General features: G+C 38.1%; 3 protein-coding genes across 7 annotated transcripts in view; 2 read left to right on the top strand and 1 right to left on the bottom strand.

The window, feature by feature from the left end:
• The window catches only part of LOC310732128 (carbohydrate sulfotransferase 8-like), a 104,567-nt gene extending 90,251 nt beyond the window's left edge, over window positions 1-14,316 (top strand). For all 3 annotated transcript variants that reach the window (XM_083552456.1, XM_083552455.1, XM_083552457.1), the window contains 2 exons: window positions 9,349-9,386; window positions 11,564-14,316. In XM_083552456.1, coding sequence (XP_083408582.1) covers window positions 9,349-9,386; window positions 11,564-12,652 — 1,127 coding nt within the window. In that variant the 3' untranslated portion in view covers window positions 12,653-14,316. The remainder of the gene's footprint in view (window positions 1-9,348; window positions 9,387-11,563) is intronic.
• On the bottom strand, window positions 460-7,762 carry LOC310732160 (high choriolytic enzyme 1-like). The gene is made up of 9 exons (XM_083552499.1): window positions 7,700-7,762; window positions 6,478-6,553; window positions 4,470-4,527; window positions 2,889-3,044; window positions 2,522-2,639; window positions 2,052-2,230; window positions 1,835-1,916; window positions 1,161-1,285; window positions 460-611 (listed from the first exon to the last, which is right to left on the bottom strand). Coding segments are annotated over exons 2-9 (783 nt in total). The 5' UTR covers window positions 6,541-6,553; window positions 7,700-7,762; the 3' UTR covers window positions 460-609.
• Window positions 14,317-20,723: 6,407 nt separating the features above from the next.
• LOC310732161 (low choriolytic enzyme-like) lies at window positions 20,724-25,084 on the top strand. Of its 3 annotated transcripts, XM_083552502.1 has the most exons (9): window positions 20,724-20,798; window positions 21,037-21,520; window positions 21,649-21,719; window positions 22,982-23,134; window positions 23,350-23,467; window positions 24,211-24,389; window positions 24,484-24,565; window positions 24,744-24,876; window positions 24,977-25,084. In XM_083552502.1, exons 3-8 carry the CDS (start codon window positions 21,656-21,658, stop codon window positions 24,868-24,870), a joined length of 723 nt encoding a protein of 240 aa, XP_083408628.1. In that variant the 5' UTR covers window positions 20,724-20,798; window positions 21,037-21,520; window positions 21,649-21,655; the 3' UTR covers window positions 24,871-24,876; window positions 24,977-25,084. The 3 variants fall into 3 exon arrangements, with proteins under 3 accessions (XP_083408628.1, XP_083408626.1, XP_083408627.1); XM_083552500.1 differs by lacking the exon at window positions 21,037-21,520 and having other exon boundaries at window positions 20,730-20,798; window positions 21,662-21,719; XM_083552501.1 differs by lacking the exons at window positions 20,724-20,798; window positions 21,037-21,520 and adding an exon at window positions 20,809-21,031.
• The last annotated feature ends 1,858 nt before the right edge of the window (window positions 25,085-26,942 follow it).

Raw genomic sequence — 26,942 nt, 5'->3', positions numbered from 1 at the left:
AGGTTTTTGAGATCCTAATGTGGTGGTTATCTTTTGATACGAATATTTTAAAGCCTTAAACTAAATATATCTTCTTGTGTTGTGTTCTAAAGATACCAAATTCATTACACACAAATTATTAATTTAGCTGGAAATAAGTAAAAAAAAAAGTCTATTCACATTCACACTGAGTTTTTTTACTACAATTACAAGGACAAATGATGTATTCATGTCACATCGCTAACTCCAGTATGAGTAATGTGTAATTTAAATGATCATTTGTGTGCTTGGGTTTCTGTCACCCCAATGGTCTGATTCAATTCATTTCTTTGTGTCTTAATTCATTTTGAAATGTAGTATTTCATGGCTACAGATTAGATTTTGTAAGCCTTACTTTTAATAATATAATGGCCAGACATTACTTTTTTATTTTGAATGCATTTAATTAATCGTATAAAAAAATTGTATTGACTTTGTGTATTGCAGTCAATAAAATGAAGATATTTTATTGTTAAAAATAATTACATTAATAACATAATGGACACAACCATTAGTCATTTTTGTACTTTTTCTTTTAATTATGCAATCCAAGGCCACTTGAAAGACTTCCTTTCGGCAGCACTCAGGAGTTTCTGCGCAAAAAAGGAAAAAAAATTAATAAAGACTTATTTTCTCTTCTTTTACAGCATTTAATGAGGGGTGTTCAAATCAAACTGGGACTTTTGAGTTTTATAAAATAAAACTTCGTCATCAGGGAACGGGATCGTCAGTGACGGACGTACAGCCATCTTAATGTTTACACTATTCACAAGTCTTACTGCGGCTGAGCTTCTCATCATCGTACTGTGCTTAAAGTCTTACGTAGATATCTGTGGGTTTTACACTTTCGTCCACAATAAACTAAATCACCACACGCTGTTTTATGCACACTTGTCTACCATCTTGATTAACGGTCTGTGGACTGGCCCATGACATGTGCAGCCCTATCAGTAATACGACCCACTATCCACTTACTACTGCGTGTAGTACCACTACGCTAGCATCTATTTTTATACCGTAAAATTAAAAGTCCCGGTTTGACTTGAAAGCCCCTTGTATAATACAAAGAGCACGTATAATGCAAATTCCAGCGGTGAATAAAGAAAAGTCTATTGCTACAATCGAACTAATGAGCTACTCACAGCACTGGTAGAGCCTGTTGACTCTGCTGATGTCATTATTGTTCATCTCAGTGGCTGTTCCGAAAGGCACATTGGGGTCAGGGATGGGGATCATGGTGGGCAGGCCATTCTTAGAGAAAGCAGTTCTGGAATATCAAATAATATAAATATATTTTTAAAATGTTTAGTGAGTTTAAGTTAAATTAATGTAGAAAAAAATTAATGTTGTAAAAGTATCGGGGTATCTGACTTTTCAGTCATTTGTGGTTCAAACTGTTACCATAAAGTTGGAGGCATGAAATTTTCCATTCACTTGAATTAGGAGACCCAAAGCATGACAATACTCCTGTTCACAGCCAGCTTCATGAATATACATGGTTTAGAGTGGAAGATCTTGAGTGGCCTGCTATAAAGCTCAGACCCCAACCCTACTGAACACCTTTGGAATGAAATGGAATGCCGACGGCACCCCAGGTCTCCTCACCTCAGCCTTTACTTTAACACCCTTGTGACTACATGAACACAAATCTTCACAAGCACACTCCAAAATGTAGTGGAACATCTTCCCAGAAGAGTGCAGGTAAATTATAACAGTAAATGGAAACTTCAAAAAGCACATATGAATCTTATAGTCAGGTGTCCACAAACGTTTTAGTTTGTAGTTATAGTTTGTAGTTGCTTGGTGATTTACTGACTTGTGGTATTGCATGACAGAGTTGTAGTCATAAGATGTATCCTGGTTCAGAGTGGCCTTCTTGTTGAAGTTGTGTTCCTTGCCTTATTAGGAAATACATCCAAAAAAAACAAGTAAATAGAAAAACTAAAGAAAATCATTTATGATCGAAAAGCTTCAGTAGAATGAGATTTTGTTATAAACGTATCAGTCAAAATGCATAAATTCTGCCTTTGTACCCTCAATGATGTTCTCCCAGGCAACACGGATGTAGCTGTCTCGGTCACTGCGAGTCTGTTCATGATTAAAGCCCAGAGCATGAAGAAGCTCATGCTGGACAGTATCATGGTAGACACAGCCACTACGAGCCAGGGACAAGGTCTGGGCATAACCTGTGCGTCCAATTTTAGAGTAGCATCTGTAAAAGAACATAGGATTTAATAGTAATATGTTGTGTTGATTTTTATTTTAACTTTGTTCAAGATTTAGCTTCTTCGTTCATTTCTTATGATATAAGAATCGTAAGTCAACAAAAGAAAACTGAAGTATAAATAAACATTTCGACTTTTGTACTATTACTCAAGTGAAGGTTTAAAGGGACACTTTTACTTTTACTGAGGTAAAATGTTATCTAGTGTATATCTACTTTAACTTAAGTACATAGTTTGTGTACTTCATCCAACACTGGGAAAGTCATACATGTGCATACCCAGAGAGAGACTCAATACTGATGTAATCCCTCTCATTGGAGCGTGGAATAAAACGGATGCAGGTGACGGAGGAGAAAGAATCAAGGCCTCGCTCAATGATCTGCCGCTCCCGATCAGCTGAGGGAGTACAGAGGACCATTTAGTTCAGTCAATTCTCTCCTTGTGCTGTTACTTAAATATACGGTAAATATGCAATGTTTTAGCACTAAATTATATAATACCACTAACTGTGTATCTGATCCTGCTCAACAATCAAAATCAGGTTTTATTCCTATAGAACAAATGTTCTATTATATGATTATATTTTCAGAATAATAGTTACATAAAATATATCATAGAAAGAATATATCCACATCATGGACGTACTGTATTGGTTGGCGATTACATAAGGTATGTAGACTCTTCCGTTAGCCGATTTTGGCCACATGCAACCGCGGGAGGTGCAGGGATCAGCGTTTTTCTCGCTATCATCAGAAACAGCAATGTCTCCTTCGATCAGCTCCGGTTCGTCTACACCATAAACTAAAACATGTAACAAAGAGGGTTCATGATATTTTCCATATTTATTTCATTTCATTCATATTCAAGATTCTTATATATTTCTTACTACTTCAGTAATCAAATGAGTTGTTTCATATAAAATATCAATGCTAGGGTAAAACTTTATAATAACCATACATAAATAAGCATGTACTAATCCTCTTCTTCTTCTTCTTTTGGCTGCTCCTATTAGGGGTCGCCACAGCGGATCATCCGTCTCCATCTTCCTCTTTCAAACCATCTACCTGCATGTCTTCCCTCACCACATCCATAAACCTCCTCCTTGGTCTTCCTCTTTTCCTCCTACCTGGTGGCTCCATCCTCAGCGTTCTTCTACCAATATAATTCATGTCCCTCCTCTGCACATGTCCAAACCATCTCAATCACACCTCCCTCACCTTGTCTCCAAAATGTCCCACATGCGCTGTCCCTCTAATAAACTCATTTCTAATCCTGTCCATCGTCGTCACTCCCAACAAAAACCTCAACATCTTCAGCTCTGCTACCTCCAGCTCCACCTTCTGTCTTTTAGCCGATGCCACTGTCTTTAAACCATACAACATCTCAGGTCTCACCACAGCCCTCTAAACTTCCCCTTTTCACTCTTGCAGATACTCTTCTACTATAAATCACTCCTGCTATCACTCTTCTCCACCCACTCCACCCTGCCTGCACTCTTTTCTTTACTTCTCTAACTCTCTTCATTACTTTGCACTGTTGACCCGAGGTACCTGAACTCCTCCACCTTCTCCACCTCTTTTCCCTGCAACCGCACCGCACCACTTCACTGCCCTCCCTCTCATTCACACACATGTACTCTGTCTTACTTCTACTGACTTTCATTCCCCTTCTCTCCAGCGTGTACCTCCACCTCTCCAGGCTCTTCTCAACCTGCTCACTACTCTCACCACAAATCACAATATCATCCGCAAACATCATAGTCCAGGGAGACTCCTGTCTGACCTCGTCTGCATGTACTAATATGTAATATGAATTAAAAGTGCACTATTGTAATATTGTGATTATGATAAAAATAAAAGTTATTACAAACACTGCTGAATTATCCTCATGGAATGCACAAAGGCACAAAAATAAACACCTGTTTTCACCTGATTATTCATTCTTTTCTCAACAAATCTACCCAGAAACAGGTGTTTATTATTGTATTAATTGATTAACAAACATGTACTCACATGAAATTGAGGTAGCTGTTGTTCACACATGAATTCATCTGACTCATGGTGTAGTTAAAGTTTTTTTTTATTAGTTTACATATTAGTACAGGCTTATTTATGTACTGTTATTGTAAAGTGTTTCCAATGCTAGTATATGGGTAAAGTTGCATGTTGCTGGTGTAAATAATTGTTGAGTGTGTGTGTGTGTGTGTGTGTGTGTGTGTGTACATACCGGTGTTACTGTTTACTCTCTCAATCCGCTCTCCCACAGACAGATGAGCAAGTGGATCCTTACCAGCTATCGGACAGAACGTTTCATTTATCATATTTTTGTTCATTCTGTATTGAACACTAATTCCACTCAGAAGGCACCTGCGCTCTGATTTATTCTCTAGGCTCAGTTTGAATGCATGTGTTGCATGTAAACATATTTAGGCTACAATTCTGGCCATCAAGGAGGACTAGGAAGTGTACTATTCATTCAAAATACTGTTCAGTGAAAGAGTATCATGAAAGAATACATCTTCTATGGCAGATGCCTCCAAAATGGAATTTTAAACGTATTGATAAATAAGTATCGAATTAGTAAAGCACATGACTTACCATTATAGACAGAAAGCAGACATAAAAAAAAAAAAACAGAAAACAATTAAAAAGTGCCATGCAGAAAAAAAATGCTTTTTCTTTTATTATTTCACACTTGTAATGAATCTTGCAGAAAATTCCAGCTCAGTTTGACAAGCTACAGTATGAGCTGCTAACCCAGGTCAAGGTGGTGGATCACCTTTGCCAGACTAATAAGGGAACCTGAAAATAACGCAGCCCATGACAAAGATGGTCCACCAGTTTGGCCTATGTTCAGGCAGCTGTTAGCTGGTCCAACCATGCCGAATTTTTTTTAGTAGAGAAGATGGTGAATAATTTTCAAACAGGTGCTTAGGTGTTTAGATGATTTACAGCTTTGTGTATATGATAGTGATGGTGAGATTGGGATGAAATCCAATGCATTTATTAAAAAAAATACAAAACTATTTATTTATATATACTTATTAGAACCTGCTCTATACTATTCTTATTTAGAAAGTGACAAATCATTTCTGACCAATATTTAATATGTAGATTCAAGGTGGTGGTTGGACTGCATCAAGGATCAGTTCTGAGCCCTTTCCAGTTTGCAGTGGTTATGGACATGTTGACGGACGAGGTCAGACAGGAGTCTTAATGGACTATGATGTTTGCGGATGATATTGTGATTTGTGACGAGAGTAGTGAGCAGGTTGAGAAGAGCCTGGAGAGGTGGAGGTACATGCTGGAGCGAAGAGGAATGAAAGTCAGTAGGAGTAAGACAGAGTACATGTGTGTGAATGAGAGGGAGGGCAGTGGAGTGATGCGGTTGCAGAGAGAAGAGGTGGAAAAGGTGGAGGAGTTCAGGTACCTGGCGACAACAGTGCAAAGTAATAGATAGTGTGTTAGAGAAGTGAAGAAAAGAGTGCAGGCAGGGTGGAGTGGGTGGAGAAGAGTGACAGGAGTGATTTGTGATAAAAGAGTATCTGTGAGAGTGAAAGGGAAACTTTATAGGACTGTGGTGAGACCTGAGATGTTGTATGGATTAGAGACAGTGGCATTGAGTAAAAGACAGGAGGTGGAGCTGGAGGTAGCAGAGCTGAAGATGTTAAGGTTTTTGTTGGGAGGGACAACGATGGACAGGATTAGAAATTATTTTATTAGAGGGACAGCACATGTAGGACGTTTTGGAGACAAGGTGAGTGAGGCGAGATTGAGATGGTTTGGACATGTTCAGAGGAGGGACATATCGGTAGAAAAATGCTGAGGATGGAGCCAACAGGAAGGAGGAAAAGAGGAAGGCCAAGGAGAAGGTTTATGGATGTGGTGAAGGAAGACATGCAGGTAGTTGGGTTAAAAGAGATAGATGTAGTGGATAGAGGTGTATGGAGACGGATGATCCGCTGTGGGGGCCCCTTATGGGAGAAGCCGAAAGAAGAAGAAGAAGAAGATTTAATATGTAGATTGAGTTTTCCTCGCTAAACTGTTTCTAAAGCGAGTATATTCAGCACCATTGCTGCTACATAAATATGACGTATCACAACAATACGAAAGCTGAGGCTTGTCATGAGAGTCTTAAATGTACTGTATGGTTGGTAATGCCTCAGGTATGGAGAAGCACATTCCTAGTATAAAATACTTTAAATATCTGCAATATCTGCATGTATGTCTCTCACCTTATCTGCAGAACATTGCAGCAGCAGAGCCAAAAGAGCCACAGTCACCTTACACACAAGCATGTTGCCAAATGCCCTGTAGAGGGAGACACAAACATTAGTATACAGTTAGAGATTTCAGTTATGGTCTACTGGTTTTGGGGCTTGGTATGGATCTGCCCTGCTCCATGTGAATCATGAAGGGTCTGAAAAGTTGTTACCAAGGTGTTACTTTTAATCAATGACATAATGAGTAGGAATACAAACTGGGCAGAAGTTTATAGGATGGTGGTGAGACCTGCTTTGTTGTATAAGTTGAGGAGAGACATTGGGTATATTGGTAGAAGTATGCTGAAGATGGAGGAAAAGAGGCCAAGGAGAAGGTCTATGAATGTGGTGAGACATAGGCTAAAGGGGCCCTGCTCAAGGGCCCAGGAAGTGGCAGCTTGGTTTGGCTGGGATTTGAACTCTTGACCATTGAATCCAAAGCCCAACACCTTAACCACTAAGCCACCACCTCCTCTCTTTAGTGCATTAACTCAATATCTAGTAGTGTTTGGCAAGCACAATCTAAGCCAAGAGCATAGTCCATGGAGTACTGAAACCTGAATATGATTGGGGGGGCAATCTAATAATGTCCATGTCAAGACCAAGACCAGACTATCTAATCTGTGCTAAATTTCTGTAAACCCTCCTTGAAAATTCATTTGAATTATATAACATTTACTTTGAATGATCTAAGAAGACATCTACTTTGGCTTTATAAGTTTGTACAAATAAGTACACAAGACATCCATAACTCATGCTAAGCATAGCTCAATCTGCTAGCAAATGCTGCAAGTTAATCCTGTTTTGCGTCATTAAATTGAAAGATGGAGGTTTACTCAACACATTGGAAGCTTTAATTTACACTAGGAACTTCTATCGCATGCCCCCCAGAAGAACATGGGTTTACATTTCTAGCTCCTCTCACGATCCTTCTGTCATTTCTAAATAGGTTTTTCAGTACCACTGTTCTTCATTAGTGAGCTAAATCCACATCATGTCTGTAAAGCTGCTTTGTCACAATATTTGTCGTTAAAAGCACTATAGAAAATGAAAACAAAGCGAATTGAGTCCATATACAATGAAAAGGAAAATGTGCAATTGTCCATTGGCAAATCTAAGATACGTACATGCAGGAATATTTTATATGTAACTCAAACGAACTAATTTGAGGTGTTGGTAGAGGAGGAGTTCTTACCTCAAATCACCAGGAAGAATTAATGCAGTCGCAGGCAGACAGCAGCATTTTATACCCGTTCTGTTTATTCGGTGTGATAAACATATCACTTATATATAGTGCAGCAGCTGCTCATTAATGAGAAAAGAGTATCTAAGAAGTAAAAAAAATTGATACTTTTATTAGAAAAAGTAAATAGACGCCGAAGGTTATCGGTTTTAAATAAACAAAGGCAAAGAACAGGTGCAGTTTTTCCCTGATCCCTGACATGGATTCAAGCAAATTAGTTTTGACATATGTCGATTATTTTTTTTAGAGCATTCCTTTCCAAATGAATGTTGATAATCATTCTCATCAATCAGCTTGGAATTTTGTTCTAAGACGTAAAATATATATAAAAAATGTACATGAAGTTGTAATTTATACATTTGTATAGCCATGTATGGAGTTAGAAATCTTCAAACTATCCTGCTATAGCAGGTTGGATCATGTTTTGTAGGGCTTTTCAATAGATCTAGAGAGAAAAGGCATGCAGGAACCTTGTTATACAACTTTCTGTTTCTGTTTCTCTAATGCAAGCCGAAAATGCGCTGAATTATGGACAATGACATGATAGTTTACTCTTAGTTGCTGGGTTCTCTGAGAGCTCTTACAGTAAACATGTTTCTGAAGATAACCAGTCCTGCAATACCAACAACTCAGCTTTAAAGGACCTACAACCAGTAGAGTAGTCAGAAGGTGAAGTTGGAGAACCAATTTCAGGGTTAATTAGAAGCACAAGAAGAGCAGCTGGGAGTAAATATGGATATTTCTTAGATTTTTCAGATTCCATATTTAAACTGTAGAAAGATGTTTCTGGTGTCCAAGCAGACCATATGCCATGGGATAATTAAAAATGTGAATTCCTTATTAGATTTCATTTGAATGCAAGCTGGAAATGGACATGGATTCTTGTAACCTGCTGACTGTAAATTGATTTAATTCACAACATAATGGCTTTTTTTTTTTTTTTTCAAGAAATTGGAATGTTCCATTGTGACGTGTATGTGTCCATGATTGAAAAAAGGAAATCTCTTAATATTTGAAATTCTTTAGACAGAATTTCATAGGGGGCACTGACATGGCTAAATATTTATTTATTTGCTATACACATTAAACATATCTGGCTTGATGACATATTGAAATACTACACAATGACATATTTGGGTCATGATTATTTTTTGGACCATTACTTACCAAATCAATGTTGATAAAAATTCCGGTATTCATTCTTGGTATCATCAAACTATCATGCTGTAGCAGGTTGCATCACGGTTTAGGTACAGAACTCTATAGCATGAACAAATATTTTTTCCATACAGAAGAGATGGGAAATGATGAATGGCCATGGTTTCCTCCAATACAATCTTAGATAGCATTGGTCTCAGTCACAGACAAAAGACAGACCTGGTTACAGACACTGTTACTGTTGGCAGGGGGTATAGGGCACACTTTTGTGTTTTCTTTCTTGTGTTTTCTCTATAGGTACAATGATATGCTTCTATTTTAAGTTAAGTTCTGTTTCTGACATTAATATGATTAAAGGCTTTGAGTCATTACAAAATCCAGATCATGTCATAATGCAGGTACAGATTGGATAATAACTCACTTTCCTGCTCTCTGTTTTCCAGGGGTCAATTTCAATGGCTTGACATGGCAGATAAGAGAGGTAAGAGAATACGTTTAATACACACACACACACACACACACACACACACACACACACACACACGCACACACACACACAATTTAAAACAGCATAATTACTTGAAAACATTTGCAAGAATATTTTGTCTTCATGCTCTATGTTGAGTTTGGTTTCACTAATAGTAAACATACATTTGCATAAAACATCCATATTTGTTCATGTCCATGTTGGTTAGAGTATTAAAAACTTGAAAAGTATTACTTTCAGGTACATTTAGAACAGAAACTAATGTGCGATTAAGTTGTAATTAATCACGAGTTAGCTCACGACAATCATGCAATATAATTATATATATTATTTATACAATAAATTGCAGAAGTTTAGGTTTTAGACATAGAAGTGTTTTAATTGTACATTTTTATAATTAAAACATGGAAAGTAAATAAACAGAATAGAAATCCAAATCAAAAAAACTATTGATTCAAATCAATATTTTTGGTGTGACTATCCTTTGCCTAAAAAACAGCATCAATTCTTCTAGATACATTCAGGTTTTTGAGGAAACTCTTAATATAGGTTTTTCCAAACATCTTGGAGAAATAACCACAGATCTTCTGTAGGTGTAGGCTGCCTCCAATCCTTTTGTCTCTTCATGCAATCCCAGACAGACTTCATGATGTTAAGATCAAGGCTCCGTGGGGGCCAGACCATCGCTTCCAACTGTCCTTGTTCTTCTTTATCATGTATTTCCTTTGTTAAATCAATCAGATCTGTTTTTTTTTTTTTTTTTTTTACAATATTAGATAAGAGTCAGTCTTGTTTTAGACTTTACCTATGTTAACTTTTAAATGGGTCAGAATTTTGGATTCAGGTTGTAAGTTTTTATTACACGGTTGATCACCTTTTAATTGCTTAAATCTGCCAGATGTGTTGGACTTCATGATTGGACAAGTTTATTCAGTTTCACCAACAAATCAAGGATCAGGGCTTTGTGATGGACGCTTTGACCGAAATTTAGACATATACATAGAACCACTGTCCTGCTGGATCCAGTTGTCAGTTGTGAACTAAATTTAATTCTCTGGTTTATGTCTTTATGAGTTCCCTCAGTATTTCTAGATAATATTCTGCATAATCTATTTGCACTAGTATCTTTTCTAAAAAATAAAAAAAACCACCCCACTAAATGATGCTGCCACGCCGATGCTTTAGAGTTGGGGCGTTGTTCACTTCAAAAGACTCATCTGTTTTCGTCTATACTTGTTCTGACCATGATGATGGCTACACAGTTAAAATATGGTATCTGAACAGAGAACAGTTCTCCAGAAAACTGGAGCTTTGACCTGCTCATCACATGATGGCTCTTGTTACATTGGTCTTGAAGTAGGGGCTTCTTATTCACACGTGCCTTAGCAATATAGAACTCCATATGATGGATGTTTATATATGTGTCCAATACCTCCAACTCCTTTACCAGTTCCATTGTTGCTGTTTTATTTCTCTCCTGGAAATCTCTTTCAGACTTCCACATTTAAGTCTGGTATGGGCAGTGAAATTTGTTTGAAAACCTCAAGGTAAAGGGAGTCCAAATTACAAATCCCAAAGGATGAGTAAATCTCAATACTCAAGTAAGGCAAATGAGTATTAACATTGCCATTAAAATTGTGTATCACACTGCTGGATTGTAAGTGTAATTAATAACCAAGATGTCTCAGAAGAGAGAAGGTAGAAATGTTTAGCTTAATAAGTACGGAGAGTACACCATCATGTGGTTGATTGAAGAACAGCAGATTAGTTTTATGATCCATGTTATCCATAATCATTTTGTTTTTATCATTCATGTAGTTGATATGGAAGTCCTAAGAGGCCATGCATCATATTTTTTCCTTTCTTGTTTTCTGATGATCACAACTTAATTTTCTTGTGATTTCAACATAACAAAAGTTGTTTCTTCGTGATCAGCGCTTAATTTTTCTGTGTATTTGGCATAAGAGCATGTTCTAGAAGCAGGATCATGGATAATAACTATAACCATGAGAAAACAAGAAAGGAAAAAACATTATAATTCATGACCTGTTTGGACTTCGTAAATTGAATAGTAAGATTGAATCAATATTGAAACACTGACATTAATTCCTATCTATAATTTGACACTTTATAACCCATACTCTTCTACTATCATATGTTTATCTATGTAGGAACTTTGTGGCCAGCAGGATAGCAACATTACAGGCAGAATTTCTGCAGTTTCTTTTAAAAAACAACACAGACCCAATGGACCAAGTGTTGATAACTATATCTCGCCAGTCCATTTTCCGGCATTCAACTGGAGCAAACTTGATCAAGCCTCTCATCGTGTTACCAAACGCCATCGGAAACTTCTCAAGACAAGCTCAGCAATTCGGTCACTCTCCAACTCCTCGTCATTATCTTCGCCTACACCCAAAAGCTGGCAGCACTTTTATCATATGCAGAAGACTCGTCACAAGCTGATCGAGGAAGTCTGTGCCAAATATCGGAGCAACATCTCGCAAACAGTAACATCGCACCATGTGTCTCGAATTTATGTAGAGGACAGGCACAAGCTGCTTTACTGTGAAGTCCCCAAAGCAGGCTGCTCCAATTGGAAGCGAGTTCTGATGGTGCTTGCTGGTGTTGCGTCCTCCACTCAAAAGATAAACCATGAGACTGTTCACTACAGCAACCACTTAACACGACTAGACAGCTTGGACCAGCATGCAGTCTCTGAGCGTCTCCGTTCCTACACCAAGGTGCTGTTCATCCGGGAGCCGATGGAGCGTCTGGTCTCAGCATACAGAGACAAATTTGAGAGCCCAAACTCCTACTACCATCCAGTGTTTGGCAAGCCCATAATCTCCAAGTACAGGGTGAATGCATCAAAATCAGCACTCAGGACAGGAAGTGGGGTCACTTTTCAGGAATTTATCCGTTACCTGCTGGATGTACACCGTCCCATAGGTATGGACATCCACTGGGAGCCAGTGAGTCAGCTGTGCAGTCCATGCCTGCTTGACTATGATTTCATTGGGAAATTCGAGACCATTGAGGAGGAAGCAAACTTTCTTTTGCATAGGGTGGGCGCTCCAAAAAACCTCACGTTCCCCACTTTCAAGGACAGAAACCCTGAAGCGGCGAGGACTTCCACACGTATCACGCAGCATTACTTCACACAGCTCAGTGCCTCCGACAGGCAGAGGGTTTATGACTTCTACTATATGGACTATCTAATGTTCAACTATTCCAAACCTTTTCATGATGTGTATTAAATAACTGATTGAACCCTTGGCATTGTCATAGTTGTTAGTGTATAGGATTTCGAAAACGACTAGATTATTACATTGTGACATTTACGTAGTATTTACGTATTTCATTCCAGCTGCTGTCAATAAAACGTGTGATTGCTGCACGCTAAATTAAAACAGAGCACTAAAAATGATACAAAATTCACGACTCACTTTCATGATGTTAAGATGTAACTATAATATTGTATCATTGTAAAAAGTGTCATTCAGATGACTATATATTTTTCTATGTATTTGTATAATGGCTTTATGTGTAGTTGTAGGTGTGAATGTCATCATAATTATTAAGCAAACTTTTTCAAGGGATGCACATACAGAGCTGTGTCACATGCAAATTTTGTCTTAAATAAGGTGGTTTAGAAGACAGACCTACCTTCCAACCCAACAGGAGACAGTAGTCCTGACACAAATCCACACACTGCTCAGGGAGATTGAAAACAGGTGATATGAATATAGGTGGGAAAGAGCTTGGGTTTGGATATTACTCTTAACTACCCCTCCATCCCAATGCAGACCCACACTAAACTACACACTGATGACATTACTGCAAGGAGGCATCCAAACAGCTATTATTTTTGCTTTATTGGCAGTTAAAATGTAGACAGTGCTCCTAAATGTCAACATATTAAATTGGTGTAATCTGAATATGGTTGAGAAAATTGTTTTCTCCCATTTTTAACTTGCCACAGGATACTTGGAGTCCAGGACTTACATACTAACAGCGTTATTTACTTTTATTCATTATTTCTTTCCTTACAAAGAAAAATATTTTTAAATAAAATCTGATTTCAAATGAAAACAAGAAAAAATCTGATCTTTAAATGGAAAATCTCAAACCCTAATCCTCATAAATCTAACTTCTAACATTTGACCCAACACTAACCCCTAACTCCTAACCCCGCCGTAACCCAGACCTCCTAACCTTAACACCTAACTCTACATGAACACATAATCACCTAACACTACCCCCACCCTAACGCTTAGCCCCTAATCACAACCCCACTCCCTAACATTTAACCACTTACCCCATTCTAACCCTAACCCTACTCAAACCTCTCTCCAAACCCAACCGCTAACCATAACATCTAACTCAACCCTAACACCTAACCCAACTATAACCCTAACCCCTTTACACTAACCCCACTCTGACCCTAACCCCACTCTAACACTAACCCAAATCTAACCGTAATCCCAACACAAACCCCACTCTAACCCTAACTCCTTTACACCAACCTAGACTAGCTCTAACCCCTTAACACTAACCACACTCCAACCATAACCCCGACACTAACCCCACTCTAACCCTAACCCCACTCTAACCCTAACTCCACTCTAACCCCACTCTAGCCCTAACCCCCTAACACTAACCCAACTCTAACCCCACTCTAACCCTAACCACCTAACCCTAACCCCACTCTTACCCCAACCCCCTAACCCCACTCTAACCTCATTTTAACCCTAACCCCCTAACCCCACTCTAACCATACCCCCTCTAACCCCACTCTAACCCTAACCCGCTAACTCTAACCCCACTCTAACACTAATCCCCTAATCCTAACCCCACTCTAACACTAGCCCCACTCTTACCCTACCCCCCAACCCAACTCTAACCCTAACCCACTCTAACACTAACCCCACTCCAACCCTAACTCCTTTACACTTACCTAGACTAGCTCTAACCCCTTAACACTAACCACACTCCAACCATAACCCCAACACTAACCACACTCTAACTCTAACCCTCTAACCCAAACCCCAGTCTAACCCCACTCAAATTTTTACCCCACTCTTACAGTAAACCCACTCCAACCATAACCTTAACACTAACCCCACTCTAACCCATACCCCTTTACACTAACCCAACCCCACTCTAACTCTAACCCCTTTACACTAACCCCAGTCTTACCATAACCTCTTTACACTAACCCCAGTCTAACCCTTACCCCACTGTAACCCTAACTCAACTCTAACCCCACTCTAGCCCTAACCTCCTAACACTAACCCAACTCTAACCCCACTCTAACCCTAACCCCCTAACCCTAACCCCCTAACCCCCTAACCCTAACCCCACTCTAACCTCATTTTAACCCTAACCCCCTAACCCTAACCCCACTCTAACCCTAAACCTCTAAACCCACTTTAACCCTAACCCCCTAACTCTAACCCCACTCTTACCCTAACCCCCTAACCCTAACCCCACTCTAACCTCATTTTAACCCTAACCCCCTAACCCTAACCCCACTCTAACCCTAAACCTCTAACCCCACTTTAACCCTAACTCCCTAACTCCAACCCCACTCTAAGACTAAACCCCTAACCCTAACTCAACTCTAACACTAACCCCACTCTAACCCAAACCCCAACGTTACCCTACCCCCACTCTAACACTAACCCCACTCTTACCCTCCCTCCCTAACCCTAACCCCAATCTAACCATACCCCCAGTCTAACCCTAACCCCTAACACAAACCGCACTCTATCCCACTCTAACCCTAACCCCCTAATGCTAACCCCACTCTAACCCTAATGCCCTAACCCTAACCCTACTCTAACTCTAACCCCAATCTAACCTTAACACCAACACTAATCTCAATCCAGTCCCAACCTAAACACAAACCCCACTCTAACCCTAACCCGCTAACACTAACCTCGCTCTCAACTAAACCCCACATTCTACCTCAACCCCAACAGAACCCCACTCTAATGCCAACACTAAACCTCACTCTAACCCTAAGCCACTAACAATAACCCCACTCTAACCCTAACCCCACACTAATGCCAACCTCCAACCCCAACCCCACTCTAACGCTAACTCCTTAACCTATATGTTAGTTTTCATGTTTTGTGTGCATGTACTATTTTTTTATAATTTTATTGTTCTTTCATGTTTTGTGGCTGTTTGATAAATGATAATATGCTATGATGGCCAACACACACACACAAATACAATTTACCCTTGTTAGTAAGGACAACACCCAGGATTTATATATATCTCTTCATATTTTGCCAAGTTGGCTCTGTTGCCCTTTATTGAAGAGTACCAGTTTACAAAGATACTTTGATTGGATGCTTTTACTTGTCTTGCTTTTACAACACCACACACACACACACCCACACACACACACACACACACACACACACACACACACACTTAGGATTGTATCTGTTGTTGAAAAAGACTTAGATCATTGATGTCCACATTAAAAAGTACACACTTTATAAGCATCCATAAATACAGAAATTATGGACTGTGTTTCATCTCTTAATAAATATATAAATATATATAAATAAACATACAAGTGAAATATATAGAGATATAACATATGGGTGTATAATGCAACTGTATGCATATATGTTGGACATATATGTTTTTGAGTGATGTGAGGATATACAATTATAATAATAATAATAATAATAATAATAATAATTATTATTATTATTATTATCATTATTATTGTTATTATGTATAGTATTTAAGTTACTGTATGTGCGAAAGTATGGAAGTCCAATGTCCACTGAAGACACACATCAATATAGAATGTTCTCAATGCTAAACAAATGTGAATCTTTTTCGGCGTACACATAAAGATTCCCTTTGCCTTATTTTTGCGTTGCCAGTTCAATGACATGAGGCAACAAGTTATTCAAGTGGTGAAAATATCTCTCTCTTTAAGATTGAGCTAATATATGTTGCTGTATATTCTTGTATATTGTGTGGCTATTTTTTGTTGTTATTTTTTTTGTCAGAACCACCAACTCAGCTCTTCATCTCTCTCTTCTGTTGGGATTGGCTGCTGTTCCTTTTATATCAGTTTACCAGTGGTGGACCGGTGCACACAGGGCCACATGTACAGTCCAAAGCTGTTTGTGTTTGTATTAAGCAAATAAAAACTCAACAAACTTACTAAAGTTTAATAAAACTGATTTCATACTTACAGCTGTATGTTGCTGAATAACAGATTTGTGTACATTGTCGAAAATGTGAATGGCACAGCTCACTTACATTTTTTTGATGGCCACTAGACATAAAAGTTCACCGAGTGGAGAAAACCACTAAATATTTGCTAAACTGTAGTTATACCATACCTCTTTTATCTTTTGTCACATCTAGGACTATAGCCATAAACACAGGATCTCTGAAGGGTCTTCATGCTGAGCCCCATGCTCTACATACTTTTCACCCACTTGCAGAACAACATCATCAAATTCACTGATGACTTGACAGTCACAGGACTGATAATGGAAGTTGATGAGTTAGTGTACAGAATTAAAGTGGAGTCAGGACATCATAGACACCCACAGCATAGCCCCTAGCAACACTCCTATTATCAGACGGATTCTAGAGGTGTGCTAAAGCCAGGACTTAAAGGTTGAAAATATTTTCTGAACAACATTCATTCACTCGAGATCTTTCAGTCCAACATCCAACTCCGACAGATGAAACATGTCCAGGCCTGGAGAGGGGTGACAGGAAGAGAGAAATATGAATTATTGTGAATCCTTACTGTTATACAGGTATAAAAAAAAAGGCATATGAATGTGAAGGTCTGGTTTCAAGGTCAGAATAAACTCTACAGCAGGGGTACCCAGCTACTGGGTTGTGGATCGGTACCAGGCACTGGATCATTTGGTACCAGGCCAAACTAAAATAATAAACACTTTTAAATGTGATATTATTTCCATTTTATTGACTCACATATTTTGAAACATTTCCACCAATGCCAATTGTCCGCACTGGTTTCAGTCATGAATTTTTATTTTTTTTTAATGCATTGATAAAATTCAGTTAATGCATTATGGTGATTTGAGTTACATTTTTATTACATATGTAATAATTAAATGAATAATTAAATCATATATGTATAATCAAAGGTGGGCAATAACAAAGTAAATGTCCACTTAAGTACTTACTGTACACTTACTGTACTTAAGTAGGTATTTCGTGTATATGTACTTCACTGAAGTATTTCCATTTGGGGAGACTTCTACTTTAACTTCTCTACAATTTCAAAGTCAAATATCTTACTTTTTACTTGAATTACTGCAAGAACAGCGCACACTATTTATATATATACAGTGTGGAAAATAAGTATTTGAACACCCTTCTATTTTGCAAGTTCTCCCACTTAGAAATCATGGAGGGGTCTGAAATTGTCATCGTAGGTGCATGTCCACTGTGAGAGACATAATCTAAAAAAAAAAATCCAGAAATCACAATATATGATTTTTAAACTATTTATTTGTATGATACAGCTGCAAATAAGTATTTGAACACCTGTCTATCAGCTAGAATTCTGACCCTCAAAGACCTGTTAGTCTGCCTTTAAAATGTCCACCTCCACTACATTTATTATCCTAAATTAGATGCACCTGTTTGAGGTCGTTAGCTGCATAAAGACACCTGTACACCCCATACAATCAGTAAGAATCCAGCTACTAACATGGCCAAGACCAAAGAGCTGTCCAAAGACACTAGAGACAAAATTGTACACCTCCACAAGGCTGGAAAGGGCTACGGGGAAATTGCCAAGCAGCTCGGTGAAAAAAGGTCCACTGTTGGAGCAATCATTAGGAAATGGAAGAAGCTAAACATGACTGTCAATCTCCCTCGGACTGCGGCTCCATGCAAGATATCACCTCGTGGGGTCTCAATGATCCTAAGGAAGGTGAGAAATCAACCCAGAACTACACGGGAGGAGCTGGTCAATGACCTGAAAAGAGCTAAGACCACCGTTTCCAAGGTAATACACTAAGACGTCATGGTTTGAAATCATGCATGGCACGGAAGGTTCCCCTGCTTAAACCAGCATATGTCCAGGCACGTCTTAAGTTTGCCAATGACCATTTGGATGATCCAGAGGAGTCATGGGAGAAAGTCATGTGGTCAGATGCGACCAAAATAGAACTTTTGGGTCATAATTTCACTAAACGTGTTTGGAGGAAGAAGAATGATGAGTACCATCCAAAGCACACCATCCCTACTGTGAAGCATGGGGGTGGTAGCATCATGCTTTGGGGGTGTTTTTCTGCACATGGGACAGGGCGACTGCACTGTATTAAGGAGAGGATGACCGGGGCCATGTATTGCGAGATTTTGGGGAACAACCTCCTTCCCTCAGTTAGAGCATTGAAGATGGGTCAAGGCTGGGTCTTCCGACGTGACAATGACCCGAAGCACACAGCCAGGATAACCAAGGAGTGGCTCTGTAAGAAGCATATCAAGGTTCTGGCGTGGCCTAGCCAGTCTCCAGACCTAAACCCAATAGAGAATCTTTGGGGGGAGCTCAAACTCCGTGTTTCTCAGCGACAGGCCAGAAACCTGACTGATCTAGAGAAGATCTGTGTGGAGGAGTGGGCCAAAATCCCTCCTGCAGTGTGTGCAAACCTGGTGAAAAACTACAGGAAACGTTTGACCTCAAACAAATGCTACTGTACCAAATATTAACATTGACTTTCTCAGGTGTTCAAATACTTATTTGCAGCTGTATCATACAAATAAATAGTTTAAAAATCATACATTGTGATTTCTGGATTTTTTTTTTTAGATTATGTCTCTCACAGTGGACATGCACCTACGATGACAATTTCAGACCCCTCCATGATTTCTAAGTGGGAGAACTTGCAAAATAGCAGGGTGTTCAAATACTTATTTTCCTCACTGTATATATATATATATATATATATATATATATATATATATATATATATATATATATATATATATATATATATATATATATATAAAAGCCATAATAGATCATAGTACATCATACTTTTTGTACCTTTACTCAAGTGAAAACTTTACCTACTGTATCTCTCTTATTCTCAAGTACATGGTTTGTATTTCATCCACCACTGTGTATAAAAGTACTATATTATGCCGCCCATTATACTAGGTAGTTATGTCCGTGAGCAGTTTCTGGAAAAATTGTCTTGATTTAAACGGGTCTGTGGTGCAAAAAAGATTGGGGACTTCTGCTTTACACAATCTTTAAGTCTCCAAAGGAGTATAAAACTGCATTCAACAGTTTTACACTGAAAACAAATGAAACCGAATTTAGGTTTTAGGTCACTGAGGTGAAAAATGCTGACACAGTGTGTGTACACCACATGATGGCAGCAAAAAAAAATCTGTATTCCAAACGTGCAAACAGATGTCTTCCTTTACGTGGCTCATCTGCAGTGTCAAAAAATGTCAGTGAACATATAAAGCATATTGCATGTGTCTGTACACACACACACACCTGCAGAAATGTAATAAGATGTACAGATCTTACAGAGTTTAATAAATGCACAGGTTCTTTATACGGGTCTGAGATGATTCATTAGGGGCTTAAACCCCTGACCGTCCAATTAGTAACCCAGAACACTTAACCACTGAACTACCACTTCCCAACTAACTATGTTTTATGACATTGGATTTTGCAGTGTGACCAACCACATCTTATTTCCATAGATGTTAATTCAATTTATATTAGTACATTTTGATCATCGGAACATTAATAATAAGAGAACATGAAAATAATTGATTAAAGAATGTAAAATCAGAAACAGAAAAGTCATCAGTCACATTACAGTGATGTAAGTAGTCTCAACAATAAACGACTTAAAAGTGTCTTTATCAGAGTGAAGTAACCGCACATGAGGTGTGATTGTGGTGCTGATCGTAAGAAAAACTCTATCTGCTTCCTTGATAACATGGTTACATGTACAGTCACGTGTAAAGATAATCTTTTCCAGATTCAGCATTTGCTGCTCAATATGTACATCATCACATTGGGTCCAAAGAAAAGGGTATAAAACCTTAAGTTTGTCACTGTAGCATCTAATTTCTTCTCGAAAGTCTGAGGTAAGAGAACTCGCTCTACTTACATGAATCATTGACTTATTTGTGCTGTAATCTCTGAGACAATACTGCTAAGTGCTACTAAGTGTTTGGAGAATTTCTCAGTTAGATGAGATGTTTTGGGAGTAGACAAGTTGAGCAGGTCAGGGGGTCTTGTTCTATATTCTAATGTTTGTTTCCAACATCTACAGGATGTTTGCTGTCATGTTTGTCTATAAGGTGACTGTGGCTCTGTTGGTCCTGATGTTCTGTTCTGCACAGGAGGTAAGAGACATTCATGCAGATGTGTGTTTACTTAAAGATCTTATTGTTCTTTACACAATATTAAACCTCCTCTACCAGACTGATGATATGTACAGCTTGTACCTATTCATTTTCTCTTTACAAACCAGAATGATTTACAAGTCAGACATGTGAAAAGTTGGAATATTATTCATTTATTGATTGCTGTTGTTGTTCTTGTTTTTTGTGTCCTCGCTGTGTTTTGGTGCATGTTGGTAAGTTTTATGCTCTTTTACCATTATTATAAAAGTATAGCAGGCATAGAATTATGAGCAGGCATAGAATTATGGCAACCTGCCTAATATTGTGTCGATCCCCCTTCTGCTGCTAAAACAGTCGTGACCCTTCAAGCATTAACAACATAAACTTCTTTTGCAATTTGAGCTATAGTTGCTCATCTGTTGGCCACATGGTCCAGCCTTCGCTCCCCACGTACATCAATGTGCCTTGGCAGCCCACAACCCGGTCATCAGTTCACCACTGTTCCTTCCTTGGAGCACTTTTGATAGATGAAGACCACTGCAAACCAGGAACAGCCAGGAACAAGAGCTGCAGTTTTGGAGATGCTCTGACCCAGACGTCTAGACGTCACAATTTGACTCTTGTCAAGATCACTCAAATCCTTACGCTCGCCCATTTGTCCTGCTTTTAACACGTCAACTTTAAGGCCAAAATCCTGCCTAATTTATCCCACCCACTAACAGGTGCCATGATAAAAAGATAATCAGTGTTATTCTCTTCACCAGTCATATTGTTATGCCTGATAGGTGTATATGAAAATATATGTTGGTAGTAAACATGTTTCTGACTTAACTTATTTTTATTTCCATAGCTACTATATGGAGGACCCTCTTTCTCATCTGCCTGTTGGAGAACTGATCGAGAGAGCAAACAGTAAAATCAGTAAGTGCGCACTAGTTTTTGAAGAAGAAAACAGATTGGTGTGCCGCTAGGACCAGCAAGGCCTTTTCTCCTAATCCTAAACTCAAAATCACTGCCTTACATTTAAATATCATTTTGCCCATGAATATGTATCGGTCTGTATTCTGGTCACTCTGAGGCACACTAGAGGGTGTAGAAAAACATCAGCACTTTCACGTCTTTTGATTGGAGGGTCAAAGAAGGAACTACTGCAAACTGCATCTGTGGAAAACTGCACAAGCTCAAAAATATTCATGAGGATTTAATCGATTTTTGTATTCCAAATGATGACAGAGTGGAAAAAAATGTTTTGGTCACAATTACACTTAAAAGGACATTTACAAGACAGACATTTCAAAAAAAGCCGGACATTGTGAAGAAAGGTCGACCAAAACAAAAAAGATTCATGAAGTATTTATACTTTATGTCTTTATTTCCTCTATATTATTTGCCTCAAGTAACTATAATGCATATAAAACTCAGGTTCTTGGTTTTTAATGAGGTTAACATGGATGCTTCTGCTAGAGCTGATGTATGTGGGTGGTGCAGCTGTGGCTACAGTGAAAGGAGACTTTTGAATTTTTTTAATTGGGTTTCTTGCTTTAGTAACGGCAATCTTTCTTACTGCCTGAGATACCTGTCTGTGATGCAGCGCTCTGCTATGCAGCATTTCTCTTTAATATTAATGGTTTCTAGAGTCTTGGGGCTCATAATGATGGTATTAAGAGGTAGAGTGGTTCAGGTAGGACACCACTGAAGCCCTGGGTATAAAATGCATGGTATGACACTGAGAAAACAGCACTGAAACTTTGCACTCAACTGCGTAGTACAGATTACAGATTTGAAGTGGGTTTTTTTTTTTCATTAATTATTTAAAGAATGTTCATCATAAGCCAAAGTCTGAAGTTGTTCAGTAATGACTCCTGAACTATATGTGATATGGTCCAGATACTGTATTTCCTGAATCACTATTAGCAGAGATCACTTTAAATTATTGGCTAGCAACATCAATAGCTCATCGTAGCTCATGGACTCTAAACACGTGTTGGCAGATGAATTATTTGTCAGATGAACTATTTGTTTCAACCTAACCATTCTTTTAAACGTTTCAGTAATAACGTCTCAGAACATTGGTCCTACGGATCATTATCAAATTATACATAAGCACAACTGAATTCTTTCCAATGTGATCATCATTATATTGATGTATGTTATTACACTGAATTCTCTCTTCCATGGTTTAGATCCTGCCAGTGGTGAAACTGTGCTGACTGAAGGAGACATTGTTCCGACTCGCAATTGGAAAAACGCTGATCCCTGCACTTCCTCTGGCTGCAAGTGGCCAAAGTCGCCTGATGGAAATGTCTATGTCCCCTACCTGATCTCCTACCCATACTGTATGTCAGTTATATCACCTTTCAAATGAGATTTTATATCATAATTCAATTCTCTACATATTATAAACTTAACACTTAAATACATACATTTATTTACCTACTGAAAAATACACTTTGTAATCTAACACTGCCGAACAGATTAATATTGTGATATTAATATCAGCGTATTATATTATTATAATAATTATTTATTTCCTCGTCGCCCTCTTCCGTAGCTGCTACTCAGATGCAGGTTATCCAGAAGGCTCTGGACTCCTTCTCCACAGTCTCCTGCATCCACTTCATACCACGCACCAACCAGAAGGCTTATATTAACATCAAATCGCTTAATGGGTACGCATTAACCTTATATTCATCTCCTTTATTCTTATATTTTTTTTTTCTCATTTTTATTTGCTTCAGCCGAACACAACTCAATCTATATAGATTTTTGATACTTAGTCATATTCGATAGTGATTAGAAAATTATTTAAAAAGTAAAAGAAAATAAAGCCTTGCTGTTGTTACAATGCAAAAGTTGTGTACAGATTTAGATCCATGACCTTCACTAAGGATCGAGTACCAGATTTAGTTAATTTTTCAGATTTTTGAATTTTTTTTCATTACTTTTATTACTTTTTTCGATTGCAATTGTTTTTAGATTTAGTTGATTTAATAGAAATGTTTTTTTGAACTTAACAAATTTTTGCCCCCCGATAAGAGAAGTTATCGTATTGTCCAATTAGTGGAACCTATTTTTTTTGGGGGGGGGGGATTTCCTCTGGAATTTTGGGCGGTGCTCGTGTTAATTTATGCGCCTCAATATATGAGCGCGGGAGGCTGATCAATGAGAACGACTTCTCCCTCCAAAATGTGTTCTGTGTATTCCAGAAGAGAAGAAGATGTTTCAAAGGTTGCAGAATAAACAAACTGGATATCACTGTTGGTGGTCTTCTGGTTCCTTACTTCATGGTGTCCATTTCATCCATGCTACAGAATTCTAAACCTTACATGTGAACTAGTATAAATTATTGACATTTGCAAAAAAATGAATCATTTGCAAAAATTTTTTTTGAAAATAACTTTTTTAATTACAGATGTTGGTCTCTTATTGGACATACTGGCAGTATGCAGACGGTGTCTTTGGCTCAATATGGTTGTATCTACCACCAGATCATCCAACACGAGCTTCTTCATGTTCTGGGGTTTCATCATGAGCAAAGCCGCAGTGACCGAGACAAGTATATTCAAGTTGCCTGGGAGAATGTTTCAGACGGTATGGGATTAAATTGCACAACATTTAATCCAAGATTAGGGTTGGTTATTGTTGATGGGACTTTAGTATCTACTTATTGTGTTCGTTTCTATAGATCTGAAAGGCAACTTCAACATAAAGCGAACTCTAAATCGTGGAACTCCCTACGATTACAACTCTGTCATGCAGTACCAAAGGTCACAACATGATAAATTTCCCAAACTCATCATTTTCGATATGTAATATTTGTATAACATCATTATGATTAATTTTTTTAGGGTATTTATTACAACAAAATCTCTTTTTTGTGAAGGTTTTGTGTTTTTTGTGAAGGTTTTTTTGTGAAGTTTTTTTTTTTGTTATATGTTATTTCAGAACTGCTTTCTCTAAGAATGGCCTTCCCACCATGACCCCCTTCCCTGACCCCAATGTGGCCTTTGGCCAAGCCACAGAAATGAGCCAAAATGACATCACCAGGCTCAAACTCCTCTACCAGTGCTGAGTAATTGTAGGAAATTCTTTCATTTAGTAATATTTTAAAGTCCATTTCTATCTTTACAATGACGTTAAACACAGAAGAGACAATAACACGCTTTCTCTTTGTGCAGAAACTCCTGTGTGCTGCAGATGAACAGTTTTCCTGGTGACATCTGTTGGATGTAATGGCGATTTCAAGCCGGTTAATTGTTTTTGTACACAATAAACACAAATAACTTTATTTCCCTATGCAGTGTTTTTTTATTTTAATGAGTATGTTCATATGTTCACTGTTTCAGCTAGTTTTGACAAAAAAAAAAAAGAATGCAATTAACAATCCAAAAGAGCAGAATCCAACAAACACCGCAGCATCGTTTCTGTAACCAATGATGTAAAAGGCAAATTTGATTCTGAATTAAAGTTAAGCTTTTTGATGTTTAGTAAAGGACAATCTTACTTACACATCAAACATAGACATTCTAATTAATTGTCTTCTTCAAATTCTGCTATGAGAAGCTTGAACATGACTATGAAACTCAGGTGTCAACATCATTTTTATAGTCATATATTTTCTAACCAGGAAAGCAAAGAGGAAAGTTCCCATCAGCTTTTTCTATTTACCTAATAAATATTAACTTTCCAGCTGATGCACAATAAACCCAGCAGGATCTCAAATTTTTGTGAAAGGAATATAAATAATTTTACATTAATACACTCATTTCTACCTGAAATACAGTCGGTGTACCACATGGTGGCAGCAAAAACTAATCTAACCGAAATACACGATTAACCTGACTAACTCGAACTATATGGACAAAGGTTTGCTTTTTGAATCTCCCACTTCAATTGGAAAATGTTCCAATAGATTTTGAAGTGTATTTGTGGAGATTTGTGTGAGATTCCTTCAGCCACAAGGGTGTTAGAGAGAATAGAATAGAATAGAATAGAATAGAATAGAATAGAATAGAATAGAATAGAATAGAATAGAATAGAATAGAATAGAATAGAATAGACTTTATTTGTCACATATACATTACAGCACAGTGAAATTTGTTCTTCGCATATCCCAGCTTGCTTGTTATTAAAGTCAGGTACTGATGTAGGTGAGATATGGAGACCTGGGGTGCAGTCACATTCATCCCAAAGGTGTTCAGTAGGGTTGAGGCCTGATCTTCCACTCCAACCCATGTAAAGCATATCTTTGTATTAGAGGTCGAAAATGCTTTATCGTGATGATCACAGAGTTGAACAAACTGTAGTGTATATACTGCCTTAATATTCATGATCATTGGATAAAATATTAAATACCACCAAAACTGATGAATAATATCAATAAACTCCAATAAACATTGACTTCAATAAACATTGCTCCATTTTGGTTGAAAAAAAAACTATAAATTTAGCTTTAAAAAAAAACTATAAAAAAGCTTTAATAAAATTTTGCATTCACTTGAACTTTGAAACCCAAAACTTGTTCCAGCATGATGATACCCCTGTGCAGTGAGCTCCTTGAAAATCTGCTTTACATGCTTTAGAGAGGAAGATCTTGAGTAGCCTGCTCTAGAGCTCTGCTCTTATCCCTACTGAACACCTTTGGGATGAATTTGAATGCTGACTGCACCCCAGGTCTCCTCACCCACATGAGTAATAATTTGTAATACTCTTGTGGCTGATGAACACAAATATCCATAAGCACACTCCAAAATCTAGTGGAACATCTTCCCAGAAAAGTGGAGGGAATTATAAGAGCAAACTGGGACTAAATGTGAAATGTGATGCTCAAAAATCACATACTGTACTTATGACCAGGTGACCCAATACTTTTGGCAATGTAGTGTATAGTGGGTATAGTGTATCTGCAGCAGGACAACAACCCTAAACATACAGCCAATGTCATCTTCAGAGTAGAGAAGAACAAGGAGTCCTGAAAGTGATGGTTTCACAACATTATCAAGTCTGTCTGGGATTACATGAAGAGACAGAAGGATTTGAAGCAGCCAACATCTACAGAAGATCTGTGGATAGACCCTCTAGATGTTTGGAAAAAACAACCTGCCAAGTTAATTCAAAAACTATGTGCAAGTGTACCTAGAAAAA

This window comes from Silurus aristotelis, assembly GCF_946808225.1.
Source record: "Silurus aristotelis genome assembly, chromosome: 10".
Taxonomy (NCBI): domain Eukaryota; kingdom Metazoa; phylum Chordata; class Actinopteri; order Siluriformes; family Siluridae; genus Silurus; species Silurus aristotelis.
This window is presented reverse-complemented; position numbering and strand designations above follow the sequence as displayed.